The sequence below is a fragment of the Puntigrus tetrazona genome, chromosome 8 (genome assembly GCF_018831695.1).
Source record: "Puntigrus tetrazona isolate hp1 chromosome 8, ASM1883169v1, whole genome shotgun sequence".
NCBI lineage: Eukaryota > Metazoa > Chordata > Actinopteri > Cypriniformes > Cyprinidae > Puntigrus > Puntigrus tetrazona.
This window is the reverse complement of record NC_056706.1, coordinates 2987876-3013235: the sequence shown is the minus strand read 5'-3', so window position 1 is coordinate 3013235 and position 25360 is coordinate 2987876. Positions and strand designations below refer to the sequence as shown.

The window sequence follows — 25360 nt, the reverse complement described above, 5'->3', positions numbered from 1 at the left end:
ATATATATATATATATATATATATATATATATATATATATATATATATATATATATATATATATATATATATATATATATATATATATATATATATATATATATATATATATATATATATATATATATATATATATATATATATATATATATATATATATATATATATATATATATATATATATGTGTGTGTGTGTATATATATATATGTATGTATTTTTACTAAATGATGAAACGTTTGTTACCATGGAAAGCAGGTGTTGCCGTTGCATAGCATGCTCCTTAAAGCATAATTATTATTATTTATTTTTGTAAAGTGAAGCAATACCGTAAGTAACATTCAGCCAGCTCGGTAGGCTTTTATAACAGACCTGAAAATATGTGTTTTCTTTTCTTTCATATCATTTCCCCTTCTTCCTTTATCACAGTCAATCCCAGGAGAGCCGAGTCAGTCTTCCTGAAGCTCAGGTCAGGCTATGATTGGATTGACAGGCTCTATTGGGTTTGTCTTTTGCGGGGTTCGGTTCAGGGCTATATTTGTCCGTCTTCCTCCTTGTTATTTATCGACTGCCCTTGAGATGATTTACATCAGATGATGGTGAATCATTTACGAATAAATCAAAAGAGCGGGAGAGGATCTCGGGTGTCAGTGTGATATTCGACGGGGTCAGATTGTCCCATTATCGGAGACCCACGTACTGTATGCTGCATTCAGATCGAGCCGCCTTCCAACCGACGTGACGCTAAAGGTGACTTATTCAAAAGCACTTTATTAGAAGGCATCTATTTATCCAAGCCAAAGGCTCTCTTGTCTTCCTGTCAAGTCGTTTCGGCCGTCCTTTTCAAGAGCTATCACACACAAACCCATTCTCACTCCATGCTCCACAGCCCTAATGTGTATTTGTCTTGCGGTTTCGTTTTAGAGGGAAGCACAAACTAATCAAGTGGGTTTCTACACATTATCATGCCCTCCAGCAGAGGTATTCCGTGTTCTCTTTCTCTCTTTCCCGCGCGCGGCGTCTCTCATCCTCCTCTTTGTCTTTGTCTCACCCTCCTCTGCCTCAGGAAAGCACCGTCTTATCCCCACCTCCCGAGTCTAAATCACCATGACAACTCTTAGGTTGTATTTATCTCCTAAATCACTGTTCAGGAATAGCTTTAGATATGAGAGGAGAGGGAGGGCGGCACGCATCTTAAGAAAATGATTGCAGTCGGGGGGCCGCCGTACAATCGATGCCCCCACCCACACATCCCGGTCCGCGCGGATATCCATCAAGGATGGGGCTCGATTCATTCCGCAGTCGAGCATAAAGACGGCGAGGACCGAACGTATCGCTTCAGCGCGCTGGAGTGATGCTAATAAACAAACGACATGGGTCTGGAAATAAGGTTTCAGGTGAGGTGAGGAGAGAATATTATAGGAGCGTTTTAGGTATAATTTGCTCGAGCTCAGGTTGTACAAACAAATAAAATTTAAGAACCCGTACAGCTTGCGTAAAACTATATCCCGAGTCTTCAGAAGTCACATCATTCCGTTAAATAAGAAAATAAGTTTTATGTACCCAGAAATTGCTAAAAAAAAAAAGGTCTGCCTCGGCATATGACTCCATATGGAGAATTGTCATATATATAGTATATATATATATATATATATATATATATATATATATATATATATATATATAAAGGTTTTTAATATAGACATATTTTGGTGTAAAGGACTGATCCACCGTATAGAAAATTGTGCCATTGAAACTCATGCAAGATTGGAAAAACATTACAAAATTATAATGTAATATTTTATTTTTGGAGAACTGTTCCAATAAAATATATCATAGGCTATTAAATGGTAGTAATTAAACAATTATGTAAAGCTATTATTAAATATAAAACATCAAAGAATAAAAAAAAATAGAGAAAAACATCAACTTTAATTAATAAATTAAAAAGAATATACTCTTTTGTTGTTGTTTTCACCTCCCATGCGCTCTGTGTGACCCACTTTGTTAATTGTCTCATAATGTCGTCAGGTGTGTCTTGTTAATTAGTCAATTACCTTGTGTTTAAAAGCCCAGTTTGTTTCAGTTGGGTTTGTCCGGTCTTTATTCTTTGATGCGTGTGGTTTCTGTCGGCCTTTCTGCATGCATGTTTATTTGTTACTTTAAAATGAAAAGTTATTAAGGTTATTTCCTCGCCGAGTGCTCGTTCTCCCTCAACCCCAGCAAAGCAGTAGCATTAAATTAAACATGAATTTTTTTGTTTAATTTTTTTTTTTTTTTTTTTAAAGCATGCTCCAGATTTTAAACCATTTTACGGCGTATTGGCTGGTTTTATGCAAACATATTTTTAAACCTTATTGTTTGTCAAAAGAGCAGTATGAGGTGTTTCACGGCAGAAAGAAACTCATATTAGTTTGGAACGGCATGACTGAATTTTCATTTTTGGGGTGAATTTTTTTTTTCTCCACTGCGTTGACATACTATAAAAACAAGTGGCATTTTCTCCAAAGCATGGTGAAATAGCATGGATCACTGAGATGAGCCATAATGGGACCTTTACTTTCCCTACATTGTTGTAATGAAACCGTGTCCTGACTGTGACCTCCTCAGATTGAGGGCTGTGCTTTTGGGGGCTTCTCCTGCTCAGTATTGTTTCGTTTACAAAGCCCTACAGAATACCCGCATATTGCCAAGTGAGAAAAATCAGCAAGACGCATCCCGGCAGCCAGTGCCTCCTATAGATAGAGTTAATTTACTTGGTGGAGAACGCAGAAGGAAAAAAAAAAAAGGGAGGAGATGTTGAATGTGCACGTGCATGAATTCACGCTCTCACTTTCTCCAGGAATATCCACTCCTGAGATGCTTGTCCGATGAGCAATTATCTCAGGCTGAGGTGTCTTGAGTAGGCTACGTTGTTTGCAGGAATTTCAAATATTATGGGGGAGAGGGGATATTTGTCCATTTCTAATAGTTGTCAGTGTCAGACACGTCCCCGCATTTGCTTAGTGGAAAAACAACAGGCAACATGCTCTCATTTCTCCAGGAACATCTAGCTACTCCTCAGAAGCTTGTCAGATGAGCACTTTCCCAAGGTTGATGTGTCTTATATAGCTTGTTTAATGGCTACGTAAAACAATTTATATTCTAATGAAACCGCAAAAGCAAACTTGAGGGAGGCCAGTTTGTTTTACGAAGTACAATGAAACCACACAGCGAATGAATGGGTCTAATTCCAGCTGGACCATTTGCAAATAGCAGTTTAAAATGCGCACACATTGACTCGTTTGCATGCAAGATACGTCAGAAACGCAGAACATTTAGTTAGGAATTACAAGAATCATGCAAATTATAGGCTGTACCTTATTTTTGATTCAAACCAGATAATTTGAGATGAAAAGGCAAGTATTTTGCATCAGCTGTTGAGCATTTCTGTCATAAAACAGACGGATATTAAAGGTTTTTCTCTGACAATCTCACTTTGACCCTCTAATGTTAAATTGGTGCTTTGCATTGAAATTCCCGCTCCGCTTTTGTGAACCGCAAACCCCACCTCCTTTAATTCGATTGGCCATCTAATAATTTTGTTGTTATATAAACAAACCGGTGAATGAAATTTAAAATATACACACATGCTCTCTTATTTCTATGCTTACTGTGGAGAAAACAAAACATTTCTTTTCTCATCACGTTCAGTTATTACATGACACACAAAAATTATACAACACTGTCAATTCAAAACAGTGAATTTTGAAGAAAAAAAGCATCAGTGGAGGTTACTGTCAGCATCATTTCTGCCATAAAACAGTCAAATATGAATTACTTCACTATATCTTAACTTGTTCTCTGGTATTAAATAGCATTTTGCGTTACTGTAAACCCCGCCTACTTTAATTTGATTGGCCATTTAATCATTTTGACATTGATGAGTGCTGCTAGATCACTAAGGTAGACCAAAATCAAACTCATAAACCTTTTTGTCATCTTACAACATTGTACTTTGTGACGAAGAGGATCAGAGCGATGCAAAGCTTCCAATATTGGGGGTCAGTTGAGCCATTTCTACTTGTTTAGGGGGACTTGGCCCACTTTTGGGGCTACTTCCCAATGGCAAGAAATGTAAAGTAAGAAAAATCAGCAAGACACGACCCCAGCATCTAGCACCTCCTAGATATTTTAGAGGAGTTCATTTACCTGGTGGAGAGCGTGGGCAGAAAAGCAACAGGCGGGAGATGTTGAGTGCACGTGCACGAATACAAGCTCTCCTTGTCTCCAGGAATATCCACTCCTGAGGTGCTTGTCAGATGAGCAATTATAAGAGGCTGAGGTGTCTTCTCGAAAGAACCTGCGAAGACGGAAGCTTCAAAGGGTTTCCGGGAGAAATGAAAATCAATTTCAGGGTCATTTGACTGTTAAAAGTTAATGAATGGAAAAGCATGCAAAGTCAATGGCGTCCTGCGAGTGCCGCTGAGCAAATTAATGAATTCTCCGCTCTCGCCGAGACGTTTCCCATAGTGCCCCTTAACATGCAGACAAAACATCCAGACTTACAAATTAGCCCTTTTCAGCAGTCAGTTGCCCGGATAAACATACATTTAGCGCTGTTTTGCAACAAAAGTGTCGTCCTACATTAAATGCAAAACAGAATACATGATAGGAAGGGTTTACAAGTAAAATCAAACCTTGAAGTTAATAAAGCAAAGCTATTAAACATTTCCACCGTTCCACCTCAAAAAAGTTTTTTTATTTTATAGTGTTGCTACACAGTGTGGGGTAAGTTGTCACAGGAGCCAGCTGTCTGAAAAAAGAAACACAAAATACAGTTAACAACACATTTGTACTTATTTCACCCCCCCAAAATCTAAAATAAACCCCAATGTATTGCACCCTAATCAAATAAAATAGCCAATATATATATATATATATATATATATATATATATATATATATATATATATATATATATATATATATATATATATATGTGTAATATATATATGTGTATATATATATATATTTTATATATATATATGTATATATATATATGTGTATATATATATATATATATATATATGTATATATATATATATATATATATATATATATATATATATATATATATATATATATATATATATATATGTGTGTGTGTGTATATATATATATATATATATATATATATATATATATATATATATATATATGTGTGTGTATATATATATGTGTATATATATATATGTATATATATATATATATATATATATATATATATATATATATATATATATATATATATATATATATATATATATATATATACACACACACACACATAAAATATTGTCTATATTACTAAATAATATCTTTATTTATTGTATTGCGGCTCCCTTAATTCCCTAACTCTTACTGTTGAAGTGATTCTCCTTCACAGGGCAACAGTTCAGATGAAACTTTACGATGTCTGAGAGAGCTCTGGCTGAGTGAATTTCAGCGTGTGTCATGTCCAGAAATGTTGTCTGTAGCTCAGAGAGCCAATTACAGCTCCCATCAGCACAACAACACACACCTCTGACCCATGTCACCGTGTACATCCTCAAAATAGAGCTGTATTCCTCAAATGATCAATAAAGCACTCTCTCAGATGAAAACAGAAACTCAAGTCGTTCGAGAGGGTTAGGGGACTTCTTGAACCGCAAACTGCTCTTTTCGATCTAGTATCAGTTAAATCAGTTTCACGGTATGCGTGTGCAGTGCGTGATCTGACGCCTAGCACACATTGTAATGATCACCTCCTGTCCACCAATGAAGAAGAAAACACACAGTCCCGCCCCAGACTTTACCTTTATTTGTGCCAGATGTCATCGCGCTCAAACAAACAGATCGATGTTTTGAAAGAGTCACTTTTCACAAGGTCAAAGTACCACTGTGACTTCGTCTCTACCCGTTAAACTGAGATAAAAGGAAGTATATAACGTGGAAAAATGCTCACAGAAGATTTGAACGTAATTCAAAATGATGCCGGTGAACCCAGTAAATGAGAGAGGGAGGAACGTGAGCCGCGGTGATGAGCTCTGAAAAATACATGTGACCTGCAGGGCAGCGGTTTGAAGAGAGAAAAAAAGAGAATTGAAGTTCAAAGTCACAGCTGTGTAAACTTATATACCACACACACACACACACACACACACACACTCCGCTGCAGCTCTCGATATGAGGACATATAACCAGCTTTTATTTTTTAAACCATAAATACATAATGTATTTCTATTCTATTCATTTAAAATAATTACATATTTTAAATAATACAAGTCAATAAACTAAAGCCTCTCTCTATACGTAAGCAAACACACACACACTCATTCCCACACATAGCAACAGTCGGTTCGATGTCATTAGTGCACTTAGAAATAGCCACATTTTAACTAAAGTGGCAGAAATGAATCACTTGGATTTCTATAAGAGGCAGTAGTTAAGAATACACAGATGTAATGTTGTTTTATTTGAGCGTCATCTTTCTTTCGTATGTTTTCCTTAAAAGACAAAGGGATAGAAGTCAATTTGCATAGTTAAAAAAATGTGGGTAGAACTGATCGAATCCTCTTTGAATTTTGACAAGAAGCGTTTGTGTTGATCTTGAGATCTTTGACTTATAAATGCTGGTGTCTTGGACGATGTGAGACAAAGCTGAAGTCGTTTGAAAGCATCGGTGGAACAGTGTTTAGAATGATTTATGTAAAATATTTAATTACATGTTGTTTCATGTAAAAAGAAAAGCTTTTAACAGCATTCTACTAGTTTTTTCTGCCTAAAATATGGCATTATTTGAAAGCATTACTTTTAAATATTCTAAAAACATTTCTTGCTGAGTTCTGTTAACTTTATTTTCGTGCAAAATGCAAAGCTATTTTTAATATTCAAAAAATGTCGAATTGTCCAGGCGTTTCGTAGATTGTAATAAACCTGTTACTTTCTGCTAGCTTTATTTTCACCCAAAAGGCAATTGCTATTTAAAAATGTCACATTTTATTTGAAAGCTTTTCTTTTAAAAACAAAGTATAAAAGGTTTAAATGGCCAGTTTTCTTTTTCTAATTTAAATTTCGAAATATTTCTTAGAACATTCAAGTACAAATAACAAAATCAGTGTTCCATGGAATGTTGGAATTCCATAAACATTTAGAATGTTTTGTCTTAACATTCATATAACGTTTAAAAAACCTGAGTATGTTCCCTATCGGTTGGAAGCACTTTAGCAGAAAGTGATTTGTTTTTTATATATATATATATATATATATATATATATATATATATATATATATATATATATATATATATATATATATATATATATATATATATGTATGTATATGTATATATATGTATATATATATATGTGTATATATATATGTGTATGTATATGTATGTATATATGAATGAGACTTTAGCAGTAGAAAGTGATTTGTTGTTTTATATATTTATATATACGGTATATATATATATGTGTATGTGTGTGTGTATATATATATATATATATATATATATATATTTCATATATATGGGAGTGTTGAAAATGATCTTTGAGTGTCATAAATCTATCAGAAGAGGGTTTGGCGAAAAGGGCCTTTTCAGTCCATCCCCTTCATTTTCATTTCTGACAGCAGCATTCTCTTTGCTTTCTCTTAATGAACTCAGACTTAATTACTGAACCCTGGACGGCGCTTACAGCCTCACGACTCACATCCCTGTGTGGCAAAGTGTGTGTGTGTGTGTGTGTGACTTTCATTTATTTATCTTACATAAAATATCAAAGCAATCCGCCAGTCGACCGTCCGCTGCTTTTAAACTGCTCTCTCCCTAATGACCACGATTACTTCAGATAAATCCACGAGGCTACGAATCAAATCAAAGCAGGCCATCAATTACGAAGTACTTTACAAAAACAACAATCTGCCCTCTCGTACCTGCGTTTGTTTCTGAATCGTTTTTATCAGCAAGACGTCATCTTGGAAACGAGACGGCAAGCAGCGACGCTGCCTCATTAGAAGGCGCTATGATAACGGGAGGAGAGTCTGTCGTCTGCCACACCGCCCAAGAAGCAAATCAGGTTTTAAAGCCATCTTAAACTGCATCTTTTACAGCCTCTAGAGGAATCGCACTCAAGCTATTTGCATTGGCTCGACAAACCAATTAAATTCACGAAATTGATGTGGGATCCCTGCTATATGCACTTAGATTACAGACTAAAAATATCAGCACCACTCCAAACCTTGACATCAGGTACTGCAGAACACTTTTTTTGTTACGTTTCTACGGCAACGTGAGCGGCGTTTGTTCATGCAACCTATTTCTGTTATGTTAAAACGATTAATCAAAAAGTTTTTGTTTACATAATATATGTGCATGCACTGTGTATATTTATGAATACGCACACATGCATGTATATAGTTAGCATATTAAAGTAGTTTATAATATAAAATATATAAATATATACCGTATGAGTGCGTATTTATACATGATAAATATACACAGTACACACACGTGTATATATTATGTAAATAAAAACTTTTATTTTGGATGAGAGTAATTTGTGATTGACAGCGTTTGACAGCTCTACCAGTTACATTACAGTGCAGATCGATTTTTGTGTGTGTGTGTGTGTGGGTGGGTGTGTGTAAGTTATGACATCTTTACAGATTTAATTATTAAAAATACATATACAAGTACAAATATGAAACACACACACACACACACACACACACACACACACACACACACACACACACACATATAATTTACACACACATATAACATGTTATAATGTAAATATTTAGTAAATATAATAATATATAATATATTAATATAATAATATATAATATATTAATATAATAATAAATATTTTCATATTGTTACAGCTTGCAAAAAAAAATCTACTTGGAAAAAAAACTTGTTTTGAACTTCCTATTCATCAAAATATCTTAAGAAAAAATTATCACTGTTTCTGCAAAAATATTACAGCAACATTGATAATAATAATATTTTTTTCCTGAGCAGCAAGTCGGCATATTAGCATGATTTCTGAAGTATCGTGTGACTCTGAAGACTGGAGTAATGATGCTGAAAATTCAGTTGCATTACAGGAATAAGTTACATTTTAAAATATATTCAAAAGGAAAATAAAATAATTTTTGCTGTCTTTTTATCAAATAAATGCAGCCTTGTAGTTCAGTGAGAGAGACCGGCGAACACGTTCTCGGTGATGCAGTGGGTCTGTGGGTGACAGACTGTTTCTCTTTATCAGCTCAGACAGCATCAATTATTCAACAGCAGGAAGCTGTATACCTTGAGATTAACTTTGCTGTTGTTTTTATTGCTTTTTTAGCAAGAACCCGAGACACTTTCAGGTTATTACAGAGTCCCACAAATACACAAACGCGAGCCGTATCCCAGCAGCAGACGTTAAGAAAGACCGATAAGATTGGTCAGAGAGCGTTTCTGGAGTAATAAAGTATGTTGGATGAATGGATTATAAGCGTATTCCTGTTTTTAACACCCACTGGAAATATACAGGGTGCCAAAAATGTGTTTGGACACTTAAGTCGCACGTCATGTTTGGAAGTCGTAATAAACTATCAAAGCAATGCTCTGCAGAAATAGCTTTTCAGTGTCTTTTAACTCATACTGACTTCAAATAAAACTAATGAGAATCAAAACTGAGAGCGAGAAATAAATGTCATATTATAGCAATGGAAATTAGGGTGATAAATGTGCTTAAACGGCAAAATATTTATCTTGATGTAAAATTGCACGTAAAAATTTTAATTAAATAATGACAAAGTGTGATTTAATTACTTAATATAAAATATAAATGTAAACCATAAGGCAAAACCTGGAGAAATATCACTTTCACAGCAGACGCACACACACACGCACACACAGACACACACACACACACACACACACACACACACACACACACACACACACACACACACACACACACACACACACACACACAAACACACACACACACAGACGCACACACACACACACAGACGCACACACAGACACACACACGCACACACACACGCAGACACACAGACACACACACACACACACACACACACACACACAGACACAGGCAAATGATGTTTTGGACCATTACTTTCTCATCTTTCTTTACAATAATTGACACCCGCTTTAGTATTTTGTCACTTCATGCAATTATATTCATTTATGTGTGACATTTTGGGGACCCTGCGTAATGCTTCGTTTTTTAAAACAATATTTACAGAGCACTAACCGTATTTATAAGCACATATCTATGCAGATATTTTCTAAATTATGACGCAGCCTCTTATATTAAGTCGTGCCTTCAACTCTGCAGCCAAGAACCTGAGAAAATATGAGCTACACGTTACAGAATGCAGCCAAACACTCATTACTTACTCTGAATGCTATTCACATTCCCCTTCGGTGTGCAAATTAAATGGATCAGACTGTGTGGAATAAGATAATATAATCTGACTATATATATATATATATATATATATATATATATATATATATATATATATATATATTTTAAAGCAATAAAAAATAATGAATACCATTATTTTAGCTGCATGAAACACGTACAACATAAATGTCATAATATTTGGCATATTTCCAACTCATTCTACAATGCACTGAGACAATATTTTAATAGCAATATAAAATAAAAATGAATAAATGACATCTAAAATAAATAAAAGAAAAATAACATTTTCTGATTTTAATTCTTAATACTGCAAACATAAAAATGCATTACTATGATAGAAGAAAAATTATTATATATTATTTAAGTGGTAGTCATATATCATTGTCATATATATATATATATATATATATATATATATATATATATATATATATATATATATATATATATATATATATATATATATATATATATATATATATATATATATATATATATATATATATATATATATATATATATATATATATACTATCTTTAACTCATACTGATTTCAAATAAAACTAATGAGAATCAAAACTGAGAGTGAGAAATAAATGTCATAGCATAGAAAATTTGGGTGGTAAATGTGCTTAATTGCCAAATTTATTATCTTGATTTAAAATAACAGCATTTAATTACTTTTGTAATTTTGATCAAAACTTAAAATTTCAAAACTTGCCATATAAGATGAAAAACTGGATATAAAATAAATAAATTCAAAATTAAAACGAAAATAAATTAAAACTAGCCTCTAAATAATAACAATAATAATAATGACATAAGCACATACAATTATTATTATTTATTAACTAAAATTAAAATTTAAAATATAAAAGGTTTATTGAAAATATTATTGAAAACTAATATAAAAACTACAAAAATAACACTGCTACCATAAGGCAAAAACTAGAGAAATATCACTTTCACAGCAGACATCCGACACAAGAGACACACACACACACACACACACACACAGACAAAATCATGTTTTGGACCATGTGAATGTGACGTTGCCCATCACAGCTGACGTGAGCAGCAGAGAGGAATCATTTTGTCAGCCCTGTGCTTTCAATCGACCCCTTAGATAATTAAGCGATGCTTATCACAGGAGCTGTAATCATGAGGGCTTAAAGCAGGAGACCGCAGTAAAACCACATCTTTTCTCTGACCTCTGTGAACCGCCATGATTTTATGCGTGAAAATTGCATATTTTAGCAACAAGGTACGAGGGGTGGTTATACTGATGATATTATCATCATTAAATGGCGATATATATATATAGGCATGCATGACTATAATAATATTATGAGTGCTATAATCATTTTAAAAAGAGATAACTGTGCTGTTAAAAAAATAAATATATAAGTATATATGTATATGTATATGTGTGTGTATATATATATATATATATATATATATATATATAGTATATATATGTGTGTGTGTATGTATATATATATATATATATATATATATATATATATATATATATATATATATATATATATATATATATATATATTATTTGCAAGTTTATATCTTGCACTTCTAGTTTTTTTCCTTAGAATTATGAGAGCTTTCCTAATAAGATTAAGCTTTCGTAAATCAACAAAGTACTACCAAATTGTAAACAATTCAATGTTTTACTTGCCATTTCTTTGTCATTTCCTTTCCACTCGAAGCTAGAGTTCCTTTCACTATATGTGCGTATTTCAGCACGACTGGAACCCAGGCCCAAAATAGACTTTTAATAATTAGGTTTAATTACTCTAGCGCTTTAGATTCCATTCCTAGCTTGCAGGCTTGGTCTGATCAATGTTAATTCAACACCAACCCGACTCCGAACATTAAGCGAATACTCGCTGGTCTGTAAAACGTGGTCAAGACAATGGACTTGACAGACCTCAGACAGCACCCACAGCGAAAGATGTGATGGATCAGTGGTCCAGCGTCTCAATCGATCCCCGTCTCCCAGACTTTAAATAAGACCACCGTCCACACGGCGATCCATATATTGACCGGTGTTGTGAAAGTGAACCTTTTTTACCCTTCCGCTGTTTGATGGTGCAGTGGAGCGTTTCAGGGCGATGGCGAGGTGAAACCGGAGGCTAGATGGCGTAATTAATGCTGAGTGGAGCCATTACCAAACTCGTGGATGATGTTGTGTGTTGAAATTAAGTGGTGTGTCTAAGAGCGGCTGTGCATCTCTGTCCTGGAACCAATCCGCCTAATCCATCCAAAAGAGAGCAAAACAAGAGAACGGAGGCTGTAAACGTGTTACTGTCTAGACCGGTTTTGCTTCAGGACCCGGTTTTTATATATATCAACCGGGTGCTGAAATGTTAAAATTCAATTCCGATTGTTTCGTGCTCTCGACAGCCAATAATTCACAGGAGAGAACACACCGCGGTCGACTCAAACCTAGTTTACGCTCTTTGCTAGTGAAGCTGAATTTAATTCAGAGCTGTTTGTGATGACCTTTTCATATTTTCTACCGAGCAATTACTACCAGGTTTTATTGAATGAACAGCTTTTTTACGTTAACGACAAAACGTATGATTCATTTCCTCTAAACTTTAATTTTTTTTATCATAACTATGCACAGTTATAAAGTTTGTTGCACTCTGTCGTATGAATTTATAATTATTTACTTATTATTTAATTTAATGAGTCTTTAGAATAGAAGTTGTTTATCTCTAATAATATCTTGTTTATTTATATTATTACAATGAACTCTATAATCATGCACAGTTGTGATAAAAAAATAAAATAAAAGTTTAGAGAGAATGTAAACAAAATAATAATAAAAATAATAATAGTAGAGCTAATAAAAATAATAATCATAATAATAAACGGTGCTAAAATGATGCAATTTACTTAAATAAGACATCATTATTATAGGATGATTATTAAAGATTGATAAAAGATTTTTTTGTTATTTTTGATAAAATGATGAACAGACTTACAACCCAACAGGTTAATAATCATTATAATGTTTTTCCTTTGTATTTATTAATTTAAATCAGTAGTGTATCACTGTTTTTTCATTATTTATTTAATCTTATTTTTAATATTAATTACTTTTATATTTTTACGTTCTTCTCTAAACATTGCTTTTATGCACGCGTGGTTACAGACTAAATCATATGCTTTTATAATTTTTTTCGTAGAATATTAATTCTACTTGCAAACTGTACCGTATTAATGTATTTAAATACATTTTTATAATTTTTTTTTTGTTAAATCTTACTTTTATGATGCGTTTGTACGTTTATTCGGCTTTTCCTTAACGTGTCTTGAAGAACCCCCGTCCTAGAAGACAAAAGGAGACAAACAGGCAAAGAAACAAATCAGATGGAAGCGTTGCTTTCTGAAAACAGTCTCCCAGCAATAAACATTCAATGCCGCTGGATCTTTACGTTCATAAGGGATCTAATTATTTCAAAATTGCTAATTAGCTGAGCTCATTAGATGGAGGGTGGACACTATTTTTCAGCGGTTTACTGCGGGCTGTACTTCATGAGATTATGTCGGGTGTTCAAACTGACCTCAACATGAGTCATTTCTCTGCTTTCCAACCGAAGTCACTTTTTAACCTTCAACGCAGACGAGCGAACATTCAGGAAACATCCAGCGAAACAGCAAGAGACGCACATCTGTTGTTGTATAATTTCTTTCAAGCAAACCAGCCTGATCACCTTTCAGTGATGAAATGCAGCGATGAGTGCTTCTATAGTGACTTGACAGCCTTCAGAAACAGAGGCAGATATTCAGAGGCGTATTCATCTCTGTCTGCATGAAAAGTGTGACCTTGCAGACAAGTTTTAATACTCTTTCTCGTTTCTTACACACCTAGGCTCGCATCCTGTAGAAACTGACGTAGGAAAAAAAATCATTGTTTTTCCTGTCAGTTTTTATTTATTTTTTTACAAAATCAAATGACCGTAAACGATTTGCTTGCGATATTCATGCAAAATATAAATATTAAAATATTTAAGAAAAGTTGTGAAATTAGGCGACATGCTAGTTTCAATATTTATTCATATTAATTTAGCAATTAAAAAGTTATTCACTGTATTTTATGGAGTTATAGATACTGTTTGATGTCTTGCTGTCTTTTATTGGGTGATATACACTAGGCTGGTATAACTAGATTACTATGACTATAATTTTCAGATTTTGTTTTTATTAGTTCCACCAAGTAATCTTTATTTCTAATTCTCGTTCTTGTTTTTCTATGATAGAGCTCCCTCGCGTGGTCGTGCCTCGCTAGCCGTGCAAAGCGCATGCGCGGTTTGACGTGAACCCGGAAGACGCCAGGAGAGGGCGCGTGCGCGCTCGCTACATCCGGAAGCGCTACGTTTATAAACATAATCTCATGTGCGGCTGTCGCGAGCCGACATATAATGACGCTTTTAAGTAATACTGGTTTAAAATGATTTAAATGCGTTAAAAACGGAAACAAAAATCATTTTCGTTGTGACTCGTACCTCAGGAAAGTCTTTACCAGACTATCCCGAGGCTGAAATATCACGTTCAAGGTACTTTAGCAAGCTAAACCAGTTAAGCGTGTTTATATAGACAATTAGACATTTTAATATATATACTTTTTTTTACATGCAGTGCTGCATTGCTATTATTGAATGGTCGACCTGATTTAGTAGGTCAATATTAAAAAACGCAATAAAGCAGATGATGGTTTATGTTCGTATGTGTTAATGATGCGGTTTTAAATGTATGTGCTTTTGGATCAGAGTAAATAAACTAAAGAGAAGATGCCAGCTCGAAACACAATAAACAGTGGAGTCAGATACTCCAAACTAGCCAGTGATGATGATGGATACATTGATCTCCAGGTGAGAGGAAAAATGGCTTTTAATGCACTTGCATTCATATTTGTTTCATTTCATATATATATATATATATGCATGAATGTCTGTTTATTTATTCATGTATGTATGTGGGTCAAAGACGTTAAGATGTCTGCATCAAAAGAAATTCACAAAAGTGATTCTGTGTGAATGTAAGTAAAGTGTCTAATTTTGTTTTTGGAGAATAAAATATCAAAAAATCATTTTACAGTGTAACACATCATTTACGTAAAACTAAAAAATAGCATACTTATTCTGACCCGTACATATTAAAATATATAAAAGATTAAGTATTAAATTTTTTTGCGTATTATTACGCTTATTTTTTGGTCTTTAACCAGTGTACGTGTGTGTATGCAGTGCAGACGTTATGTATCATATTTGTGAAATGTAAGTATTATGTAATTATAACATTTTCAGCTTCATTTCGAGTAATGAAAGCGCTTCTGTAGCTTTCTAGGGATCTTGAAGACTAGATTAGATGCCTCAGGTGGGTTTGATTAGGGTTGGAGCTAAACTTGGTTAAACAGGTTAACCAAAAAAAGCCAGGTTTATCTCGGTTATTGTCAATTGATTTTGTTCAAAACAAGTCAGACTAAGTGAAATAAGCTAGGCTTGTTTATTTAGCTTGTTTTATGGAAGGACCGAAGTTGCCCATCCCTAAAGTAAATTTTTAATACGTATAAACTGTTATATTGTGGCAAATACGTAATAATATTGTAAATGTAGTTTCAGATTCGGAAAAGCTTTACTGTCTATCCCCAAAGGATCGAAAATTGTCTTTAGGCAAAGGTTTAACAAAAAATACAAAGACCACACAACAAATATTACTGATGCAACTCCTGAAAAACCTGTAAAACTCATCTAAAAAATCACCTTTCGTTGCATTTCCCGTGTTTAACAGCAGTTAAAGCATTCAGGTTGCTGCTCTTAGCTCAATGTCTTGCACGAATGCATTGTGATATTCAGCAACGTTCTCTCTCTTCTCAGTTTAAGAAGAGTCCACCTAAAGTCCCTTATAAAGCCATCGCCTTGGCAACCGTTCTCTTCCTCATCGGCTCCATCCTGATCGTCATCGGATCCCTCCTGTTAGCAGGATATTTCGAAGTTAATGAAGTGAGTGCCGTTGCCCATTATTACAGCTCCGTGCATTGCTTTCATGTTTTCCCTTTACAGATTGTGCCATTGTTAGTTTCGCATTCAGATTTCCAGACACGTTCCTTGCGCATTTGTTAGTGTGCATTAGTTTGATTTCACTGATCCGCTGTTTTATGTTTTCAGTTTGCTCGATCATTACAGCCTCGTAAGTCTTCGGGGCTATTTGCAGTGGAAGTGCATTTCTTAAATGCAAAACAGTGTTTTCTGCATTCTGTCAAACTTCAGTTGTATGCTTTACAGAAAGTTAAAGGCCCAAGAGAGGAAAATAAACAAAAAGGTTTCTACAGCTTATTATTATTATAGCATTATTTATATAATACTGTTATAGTATTTATTAGTATGTTTAATTAGCTTTTATATTTCTTTTTTATTTTTAATCTAAGATATGTGGTTATAATTTTTCTCATTTTTACCTTTAATATTTTTTATAGCTTTTTATTTTCAGAGTTATTACAGTTAATTAAAAGTAAATCAATTAAAAACAGTTACTTGAAAATATAAAAAATTTAAAAAATATATAAAATTTTATTTACATTTAAGACAACATGTCTCTTTTTTAAGTTAAATTTTCATTTAACTTGATGAATTAAAATTACTAAAACTGTACACATGTATAAACTACAACTCACTAAAACTAAAAGTAAAATTAAAAATGCTATATTATATGTTATAAATTATATATATATATATATATATATATATATATATATACATTATACACAATATCAATATTGATATTAATATAATTATGCTATTGCTACTTTATTGTGCTACTTAAAATGTCTTGATTCAAATCATTAAAAAACAATCTATCTAGTAAACTCTAATGATTTGAAAAGCCTTAATGAATTTCATCAGTCAATGTGAGAAGCACAGTTTCTCTAGCCTTGCAGCTTCTTACAGCTAAATGCGTTAGTTATATTCAGCCAGTCAGTTTATCGCCCTGTGTTGAAGTTCAGAAAGTGTTTTAGTGAGTGGCAGAATGTGTTGAGATTACAGTACTGTACACCTGATGTGGAGGTTAATCCTTCAGCAAGATGTTCAGATTTAGTAACGGTGCTCGGAAGAAACCCCTCCGTCTGCTGCCTGCCCTATTTCTTCACTTAGTCCGGGTAATGGAGACATAGTCCAAGCAAACATTTTCATTTATTTATTATATTCCTACAGTTTAAACAGTTTAAAAAGCTTTCATATCTGGAGCTTTTGTCACTATAGTGTGTGTGTGTGTGTGTGTGTGTGTGTGTGTGTGTGTGTGTGTATGTGTATATATATATATATATATATATATATATATATATATATATATATATATATATATATATATATAAAATCAGTTACATTGACTATAGATTTTGAAATGGGATTTTGAAAATAATAATAATAATAATAATAATAATAATAATAATTTAAAAAATGTATATATATATATATATATATATATATATATATATATATATATATATAATCAGTTACATTGACTATAGATTTTGAAATGGGATTTTGAAAATAATAATAATAATAATAAATAATAATAAAAAAAAAATGTATATATATATATATATATATATATATATATATATAAAAATATTATTTTACTTGATATTTAAAAAATGGAAATTTGTTATATTTAAATTATAATTTATTTACTTATGTTTTTGATCAGTTTGTATAGATAGTAATGTATGTGATTTTTAACTCAATATTAGCCATAACTGTGCACTATAAAATTCTGTTCAAATATGAACTAAAAAATGGCAACATTTTTTTTTAAGGAGTACAAAATACCCTACAGATTGATCAGCGTATGACAGACTCGGAGGTCTTCAGAAAACATATACATATATATATATATATATATATATATATATATATATATGTCCTGTGCACTCATTTGACCCGGCGAGCTCTTAAAGTCATCATTTGTGTCTTTCTGTCACTCGCAGCACCGCGATCGCACCATCCCGGTCCTGGTTATTGGAATCCTGGTCTTTCTTCCCGGGTTTTACCACCTGCGCATCGCCTATTACGCCTCCAAGGGTTACCGCGGCTACTCCTACGATGACATCCCTGACTTCGATGACTGAGCGGCGAGGACGAGCTGATCTGACAGAGAGCTTTGAACCTGGTTGTCCAGCAGCACCGCCGATGTCTGCCATGGAAAAATTAATTAACAGACTCATTTTTTAACATTTTCATAGACTCAGAAGGTGATTGGAATTCATGAACTAGTATGATGGTTCGTGTAATGAATATAATTTTTTTTTTTTATGGATTTAATGCCATTATTTGTAATGCAGACAGGTTTCTGTTCAGTTGTTGCGTTAGTATGCTGTATTGAGTTACAGGTTGTTGCAACAAGCAAAGCCTGAGGCAAGAAAAACTACTCAACTTGCCACATGCTGTTTTATATTTTACAGTTCTTGAGATGGGCTGCACTAGGGTTCAAATCTGTCATTAATGATGGGATTTTTTATTTTATTTGTAAAAAGGTTTCATTTTTAAATTTAAAGGCATTCGTGTATGATGCGGATAAAGCACCATTAAAAGGTTTTCATCTTTATTCTTTAATGTCACGTCACTGGATTTAACTTATTTTAATTTATGTGATTTTTTTTGGCATTATAGAGGATACTTTATGATTAAATAAATTGTTTTCAAATGAAAACTGATGGTTATCATGATTGCATTTAGAAAGCTTCTCGGTATATTCTCAGTTTTTAAGAAAGAGCGTGAACCCTGATAATAAAACTACATTAACTATAGTTGTTTCTGGTGGTCAACTTGCGCCCTCATGTGGACACACACACACACACACACAAACACACGCGCGCGCGCGCGTTACATTTAAGCATTTAGCAGATGCTTTTATCCAAAAAGTACGAAAAAGGACAATGAAAGCAATCAAACTAAACAAAAAAGTGCAAGTGCTATAACAAGTCCCCATTAGCTTAACAGTACATTTAGCAAGGGGGTTATTATCATTATTATTACATTATAAATATATTAAAAAAAATAATAGAATATATGTATAACCACACACATAAAATATAACAATGAATAGAAAGAAGAGAGAGACAGAGAAGAGAGAGAGAGACATAGAGGGAGAGAGAGAGACAGAGAGAGAGACATAGAGAGGGAGAGAGAGAGAGACAGAGAGAGAGAGAGAGACATAGAGACAGCGAGAGAGAGAGAGAGACATAGAGAGAGAGACATAGAGAGAGAGACATAGAGAGAGAGACATAGAGAGAGAGAGACATAGAGACAGCGAGAGAGAGAGAGAGAGAGAGAGAGAGAGAGATATGGGGGTGTGTTTGAGGAGCAGCAGCGCTACAGTGTCTCAGCGTGTTTCACTCTGTCCGTGTTTGTAACTCCAAACAATCATGTGAGGAAGCACACGAACTTCACTGGACTGAAACCGAGAGACTCTGGAGACCGCGGGAAACTTCACGCACGCGACTCTGAATGGACGCCGCGCGAGCTCGCGGTTTAACGACGGGTTTAACGTGCGAACAAACCCATGGAACCGGAACCAAACCTGCTTTCCTGACCGTCAAAGTACGCGAGGTTTTTAAAGAGCCGCTGGAGACGCAGTAACACCGACGACGCGCTGTGACTAAACCTTACCGGACGATTTCTGAAGGACTTTGAAGAATATCTCACTTGGTTTTGGGGAATACCTCTTGCAACTTTCAAACGGAGCAAAAAGCTTTAGATGGAGTGACGCCTTCATTTAACCATCAGTCAAGTGCCTCAGAAGGTAAAAGACACACACATGCGTGCATGTATAAGTAGGCATATTGCAATCGTTTGCGCTGGCAGATGTTATTGTCAACATACATTATTCATATATCAGAGCTGCCATGCATATGTCTGAGCCTTCAGTTTGAATTATGTGTCTAATGTCTGCGTCTTGCGCGCAACATCTTAAGATGCTCTGCGGCTGCAGGTTTTGTTCCTCGTTTCTTTATTTCTGTGCAAAGTGTGTTTTCTGGAGTGCACGTGAGCTCCAGTGTTTCTCATGAGAACAATGACCAGCACTCTCTCTCTCTGACCAGATCTTCTGGATATCAGTCCTGTCCAATACAGACACCTCATTCACAGTACTTCATTAAACTAGAGAAGAGTTCTCTTTAAACATGTAAAAAAAAAATTGTATACATTTTATATATATATATATATATATATATATATATATATATATATATATATATATATATATATATATATATTTTTTATATTGAGATATTTTTTGTTGATATATATATATATATATATATATATATATATATATATATATATATATATATTTATTATTTATTTATTTATTTATTATATATATTTTTATTTATTTATATATTTATTTAATAAAGTAAAAAAATAAGAGAAATTATTAGGTGATAGGTCATTCAAGACTTTATTTTTTTCTAAACGCATCGGTTTCACGTAGTTGTCGGCATCTAAAAACATTTACATTTCTGTATTTACATTTAACAGAAATATACGTAGAAATATATCATTAGTATCTAAGCAGGTTACATATACAGGCTGTATAAACTCTCGGTTAACGTGCTTGTTAATGTCCGAAAACTTTTACGCTAGGTGCCAAATAATTTCTAATAATTTCTATTGAGAATGTTCATTTCATTTTAATATTTATTAAACAGTCAACATCAAATCTCTGAATGAAAGTTAAAAAGTTTTTTTTAATTTTAACAGCACTTTTGCATCGGTTCAATTACGTGTTTTTATGTCAGTTAGGTTTTTTCTACATAATTATGGCCTATATTTGACTCTTGCGTGTATTTCAGCCGAGTGGCCTTCTAGTCTAGTTCATGCATTGGACGCATTTGATCTTTAATGGCTTTATATGGAGTCTTCTCGTGCTTAGCTGTAATTTCCAGCACCTGATATATATATATATATCCACGTATATGCCAAAAGATAAGAGAGCTGTAGAGAGAGAGAAAGGCTGCTGAGCTGTGTAATTAAATATCCTTACAGTTACTGTTTGCCAAACATGTGCTTTGCGGAAGCTAACTAAAGCAACTTTGCTCGCTTAATGGGTCGTGCTTAACCTGGACTAGAGCGAGCGGTGAGGGTCAGACATCAGTGAGCTTTACTGACTCACCTTCTGCTCCGAAGCAGATATCGCTGACCCACATCAGACAGTGTTGTGATGACACACACAGCTGCTGTGAGATCAAAGGTCGCGAGGCTAACGAACGTCATCACGATTGCCTTGAGACCTTTAAGCGTTTTATAGTTTCTCTTTCTGTCCGTTGCACGCCCCTGCTTCTTCTTGAGTCGGTAACTAGAAGCGTTTTTCCCCGTAGGGATTTTGAAAAGCTCCGTTAAAGAAACCTGTTCGTTTATCAGATTTGGATAAATGTAGCATTGCATCGCTTGTTCACCGGTGGATCCTCTATAGTGAATGGGTGCCGTCAGAACGAAAGCTGATAAAAACATCACAATAATCCAAACCACTCCATCCCACTTCTGTAGGGAAAAGCTGCATGTTCGTAAGAAACAAATCCGTAATTTAGTAGACGTTTTAACTGTGCATATTTCTCTCCTGATTCAGACAAGATGGCTTTTTCATTGGAGAAAGCAATAGATTTAAGCTTAATGCCCTAACGATGGGTTCAATCATTAGGGAGATTACTTTATTCAGTTACCTGATTTGGCGTGCTTCGTGCGGGTAGGCATTAAAGTGTACTTTAGGCCCAGTTATTCTCAGTTTCAAACACAAAAACTCAAAAGTAAAGGACCATGGCTTCAACAAAAGCATGCAGCTTTAACAACAACTTCTTAGCTCATAGGGGTCTTTTAAGGTTTAAACGTTTATATCTCACAATTAAGACTCTTTTTATTGCTTTTGGGTCTCTCTATCACGTTCAGGCCTTTTTTTCCCCCTCAGAATTGCTTGATTTAAAAACTCCCAGGTGTCAAAATTTCAAGTTGACCGAATTCTATAACTTGCGATTTCAATTTCAAAGTTGAATTGTGTGCTAAAAAGTTGCAGTCTTCACCAATCTTCTATATTTTTTTCATATTTTGCACGATGCTTTACATCACGTCTCCGTTATAACTGAACTCGAGTTTTCTTTTAGTTCAGACGTTGTCGGAGCAGGCCCTCGGAGCTAAAAGCAAAAGAATGATTTCGTAGGAGATTATGTTTGTTACTGCTCCTGCGATCTGTAAAAGGAGCTATTGTGTGAGGGCTCAGGCTAATACAAATCATGTCTCGTTCATGCGTGGCAAAGTCACAAGACCGGGTTTGAAGGTTTTACCTCGACGATCTACCTGGGCGGTGGTAGTTTCGTCGCATTTTACATCTCCGTGATCCGCGCTGGAGAGAAATCAAAGCCGCTCGAGCGGTTTTTGGCAGTGGGGCTCCCCACGGTTGTTTAACAGACGCATCGTGTCATCAAGTTATATTTCCTGACTTATTTCGCACCGGGCTCCTGCCAAGATGCTACTTAAGAAATCCTGCGATCCCAGATGCTGCGCTTCGTTTCCCCATGTCAACATCATCATTAATGTCGGGTATGGTTGCTGTTAGCCATCATTAGCTTGATAATAAGTGGTGTTTAAATAGGCCTATCTTAGGTATCTTCTGGATAAACCTTCCCCGAGGGCCACTAATGTGAGAAAGGCGGTACATATGGGAAAACGATCTAATGAGCTCTTATTAACTGATTATCTAGACTGCACTTTGGTGTTCATCCAGGTACTGAATGATATTTCACCGTGCAAAGCTTTATAAAAGCTTGATATCATGGCCCGAGGGAAGTAACCCAATTCAAGGCAAACTTCAATTTATACCATTACGAAAATATCAGCGATCTAGAGTGATTTTCGGCTAAATGTTGTGCTCTTAAAAAAAAGAAGAAAAAAAAGAAGGTTGGTTTAGATGAGCTTTGTTGTAGTTAAACTCTTTACTTCATTGAAATAAAAGAAAATTAAATAGATTAAAAAATGCTTTTTTTAAATAAATACATAAAAACTGCATGGTTATTGTTAACTAAATTTTAAACGTTTTTTCTTTTTATCTTTAGAAATAATATAAAAAGTAAGCTGAAGTGTTGTAAAATAATTTTTTATGTTTCAGTGTTATTTTAGTATTACTGTTTGTTCAATGCATTTTATGCTATAGTTACATTTAGAATTGTCTTTCATTTATATATATATATATATATATATATATATATATATATATATATATATATATATATATATAATATATATATATAATAAAACTGCATGGTTATTGATAACTAAATTAAAAAACTAAAGTTTTTTTCATTTTATCTTAAAGTGTTAAAATTGTAAAATAATGTTTTTTTAAAAAAACAATTACATTATCATTACATTTTACTGAACACTTGTACTAAAAATTGTAATAAATGCCACAATTATTACTATTATTTGCCACATTTAAGAGTTGCATTTTACATGGTGGTTATGTGTTTACTTGCTGACCTAAATCAAAAGAAGTCCCTCTTTCAATGCAAATCTGTTAATGCAGTAGGTGTTGGTTTATTGTCAGTTTTTCATGTATGTCTCCTCTATTGTAGTGAAATGATATTAGCGGCATGCATTAGTTTCCTTCACTATTATGAAGTGAAATATGCTTATTTGTTATGCAGCTTAGTTTGATTTAGCAAGTTATTTTCACTGGTAACATTCGTCCATCCCTGGAAAGGCCATCATAATGCCACAGGAAGATTGCTGGCTTACTGTTCTTCCTCTGACCCGGGTCATTGTGCTCGTCCCGTGCTGGAGCCCTATGGCAGCCTGGATCATCCGGGATTAACTTCAGCATAATACAGCTGCTAATCAGGCTGTGTCTGCGGCTCGCTGTCCACGCTATTCACTCCGGCAAAGAGCAGGTGTTTCTGAGCTGCTCTCACATGGGCCTTGAGGATTTTTTATTTATTTATTCATTTGTCGTTACATTTTATTTAACCACTTTCTTATAAATGAAGCAGTTTACGTAGCACTGTATAATAATAAAAAAATCATTTGTATTAAGCAATTACAAATTAAAATAATACATTCGAAAAAGAAATGCATGCTATAATTAATATAGAATTAATGCACGTTAATAATAGTAATAATAATAATAATGTGTTAACATTTTCATCTGATTTAGGTGCTAAAAGAAAGAGAGTATAAGGACAAAGTGAATGAAACTACATTTTAATGTGCAATTAAAATAACAGGATTACACTATATTGAATTTACTTTCTCAGAATAGCAAAAACTGCTTTTGCTAATTGGAAATTTTTTTTTTTTTTATGAAGTGTTTCAGTGCTATTTTTAGTAGTTGTCTTTCATATATATTATATTTGTATATATATATATATATATATATATATATATATATATATATATATATATTTCATATATATATATATATATATATATATATATATATATATATATATATATATATATATATATATTATATATATATATATATATATATATATATATATATATATATATATATATTATATATATATATATTTATATATATATATATATATATTTATATATTTATATATATATATTTATATATATATATATATATATATATATATATATATATATATATATATATATATATATATATATATATATATATATATATATATATATATATATATATATATATATATATATATATATATATATATATATATATATATATATATATATATATATATTATATATATTATATATATATATATATATATTTATATATATATATATATATATATATATATATATATATATATATATATATATATTTA

General features: G+C 33.3%; 2 protein-coding genes and 1 long non-coding RNA gene across 4 annotated transcripts in view; 2 read left to right on the top strand and 1 right to left on the bottom strand.

The window, feature by feature from the left end:
• Positions 1-12253: 12253 nt before the first annotated feature.
• LOC122349907 lies at positions 12254-14329 on the bottom strand. Its single transcript, XR_006251539.1, has 3 exons — positions 14061-14329; positions 13763-13824; positions 12254-12739 (listed from the first exon to the last, which is right to left on the bottom strand). It is a non-coding gene; the product is annotated as an uncharacterized LOC122349907 (long non-coding RNA).
• Positions 14330-14840: 511 nt separating this feature from the next.
• tmem230b (transmembrane protein 230b) lies at positions 14841-19301 on the top strand. Of its 2 annotated transcripts, XM_043246024.1 has the most exons (4): positions 14842-15053; positions 15267-15368; positions 16374-16499; positions 18485-19301. In XM_043246024.1, the coding sequence occupies exons 2-4, from the start codon at positions 15288-15290 to the stop codon at positions 18623-18625; spliced, it is 348 nt and encodes a 115-aa protein (XP_043101959.1). In that variant the 5' UTR covers positions 14842-15053; positions 15267-15287; the 3' UTR covers positions 18626-19301. The 2 variants fall into 2 exon arrangements, with proteins under 2 accessions (XP_043101960.1, XP_043101959.1); XM_043246025.1 differs by having other exon boundaries at positions 14841-15368.
• Positions 19302-19852: 551 nt separating this feature from the next.
• Positions 19853-25360, top strand: part of igsf9b (immunoglobulin superfamily, member 9b) — a 40651-nt gene continuing 35143 nt past the window's right edge. The window contains exon 1 of the mRNA XM_043246710.1: positions 19853-20298. The gene's annotated coding sequence lies outside the window, so the exon portion shown is untranslated. The remainder of the gene's footprint in view (positions 20299-25360) is intronic.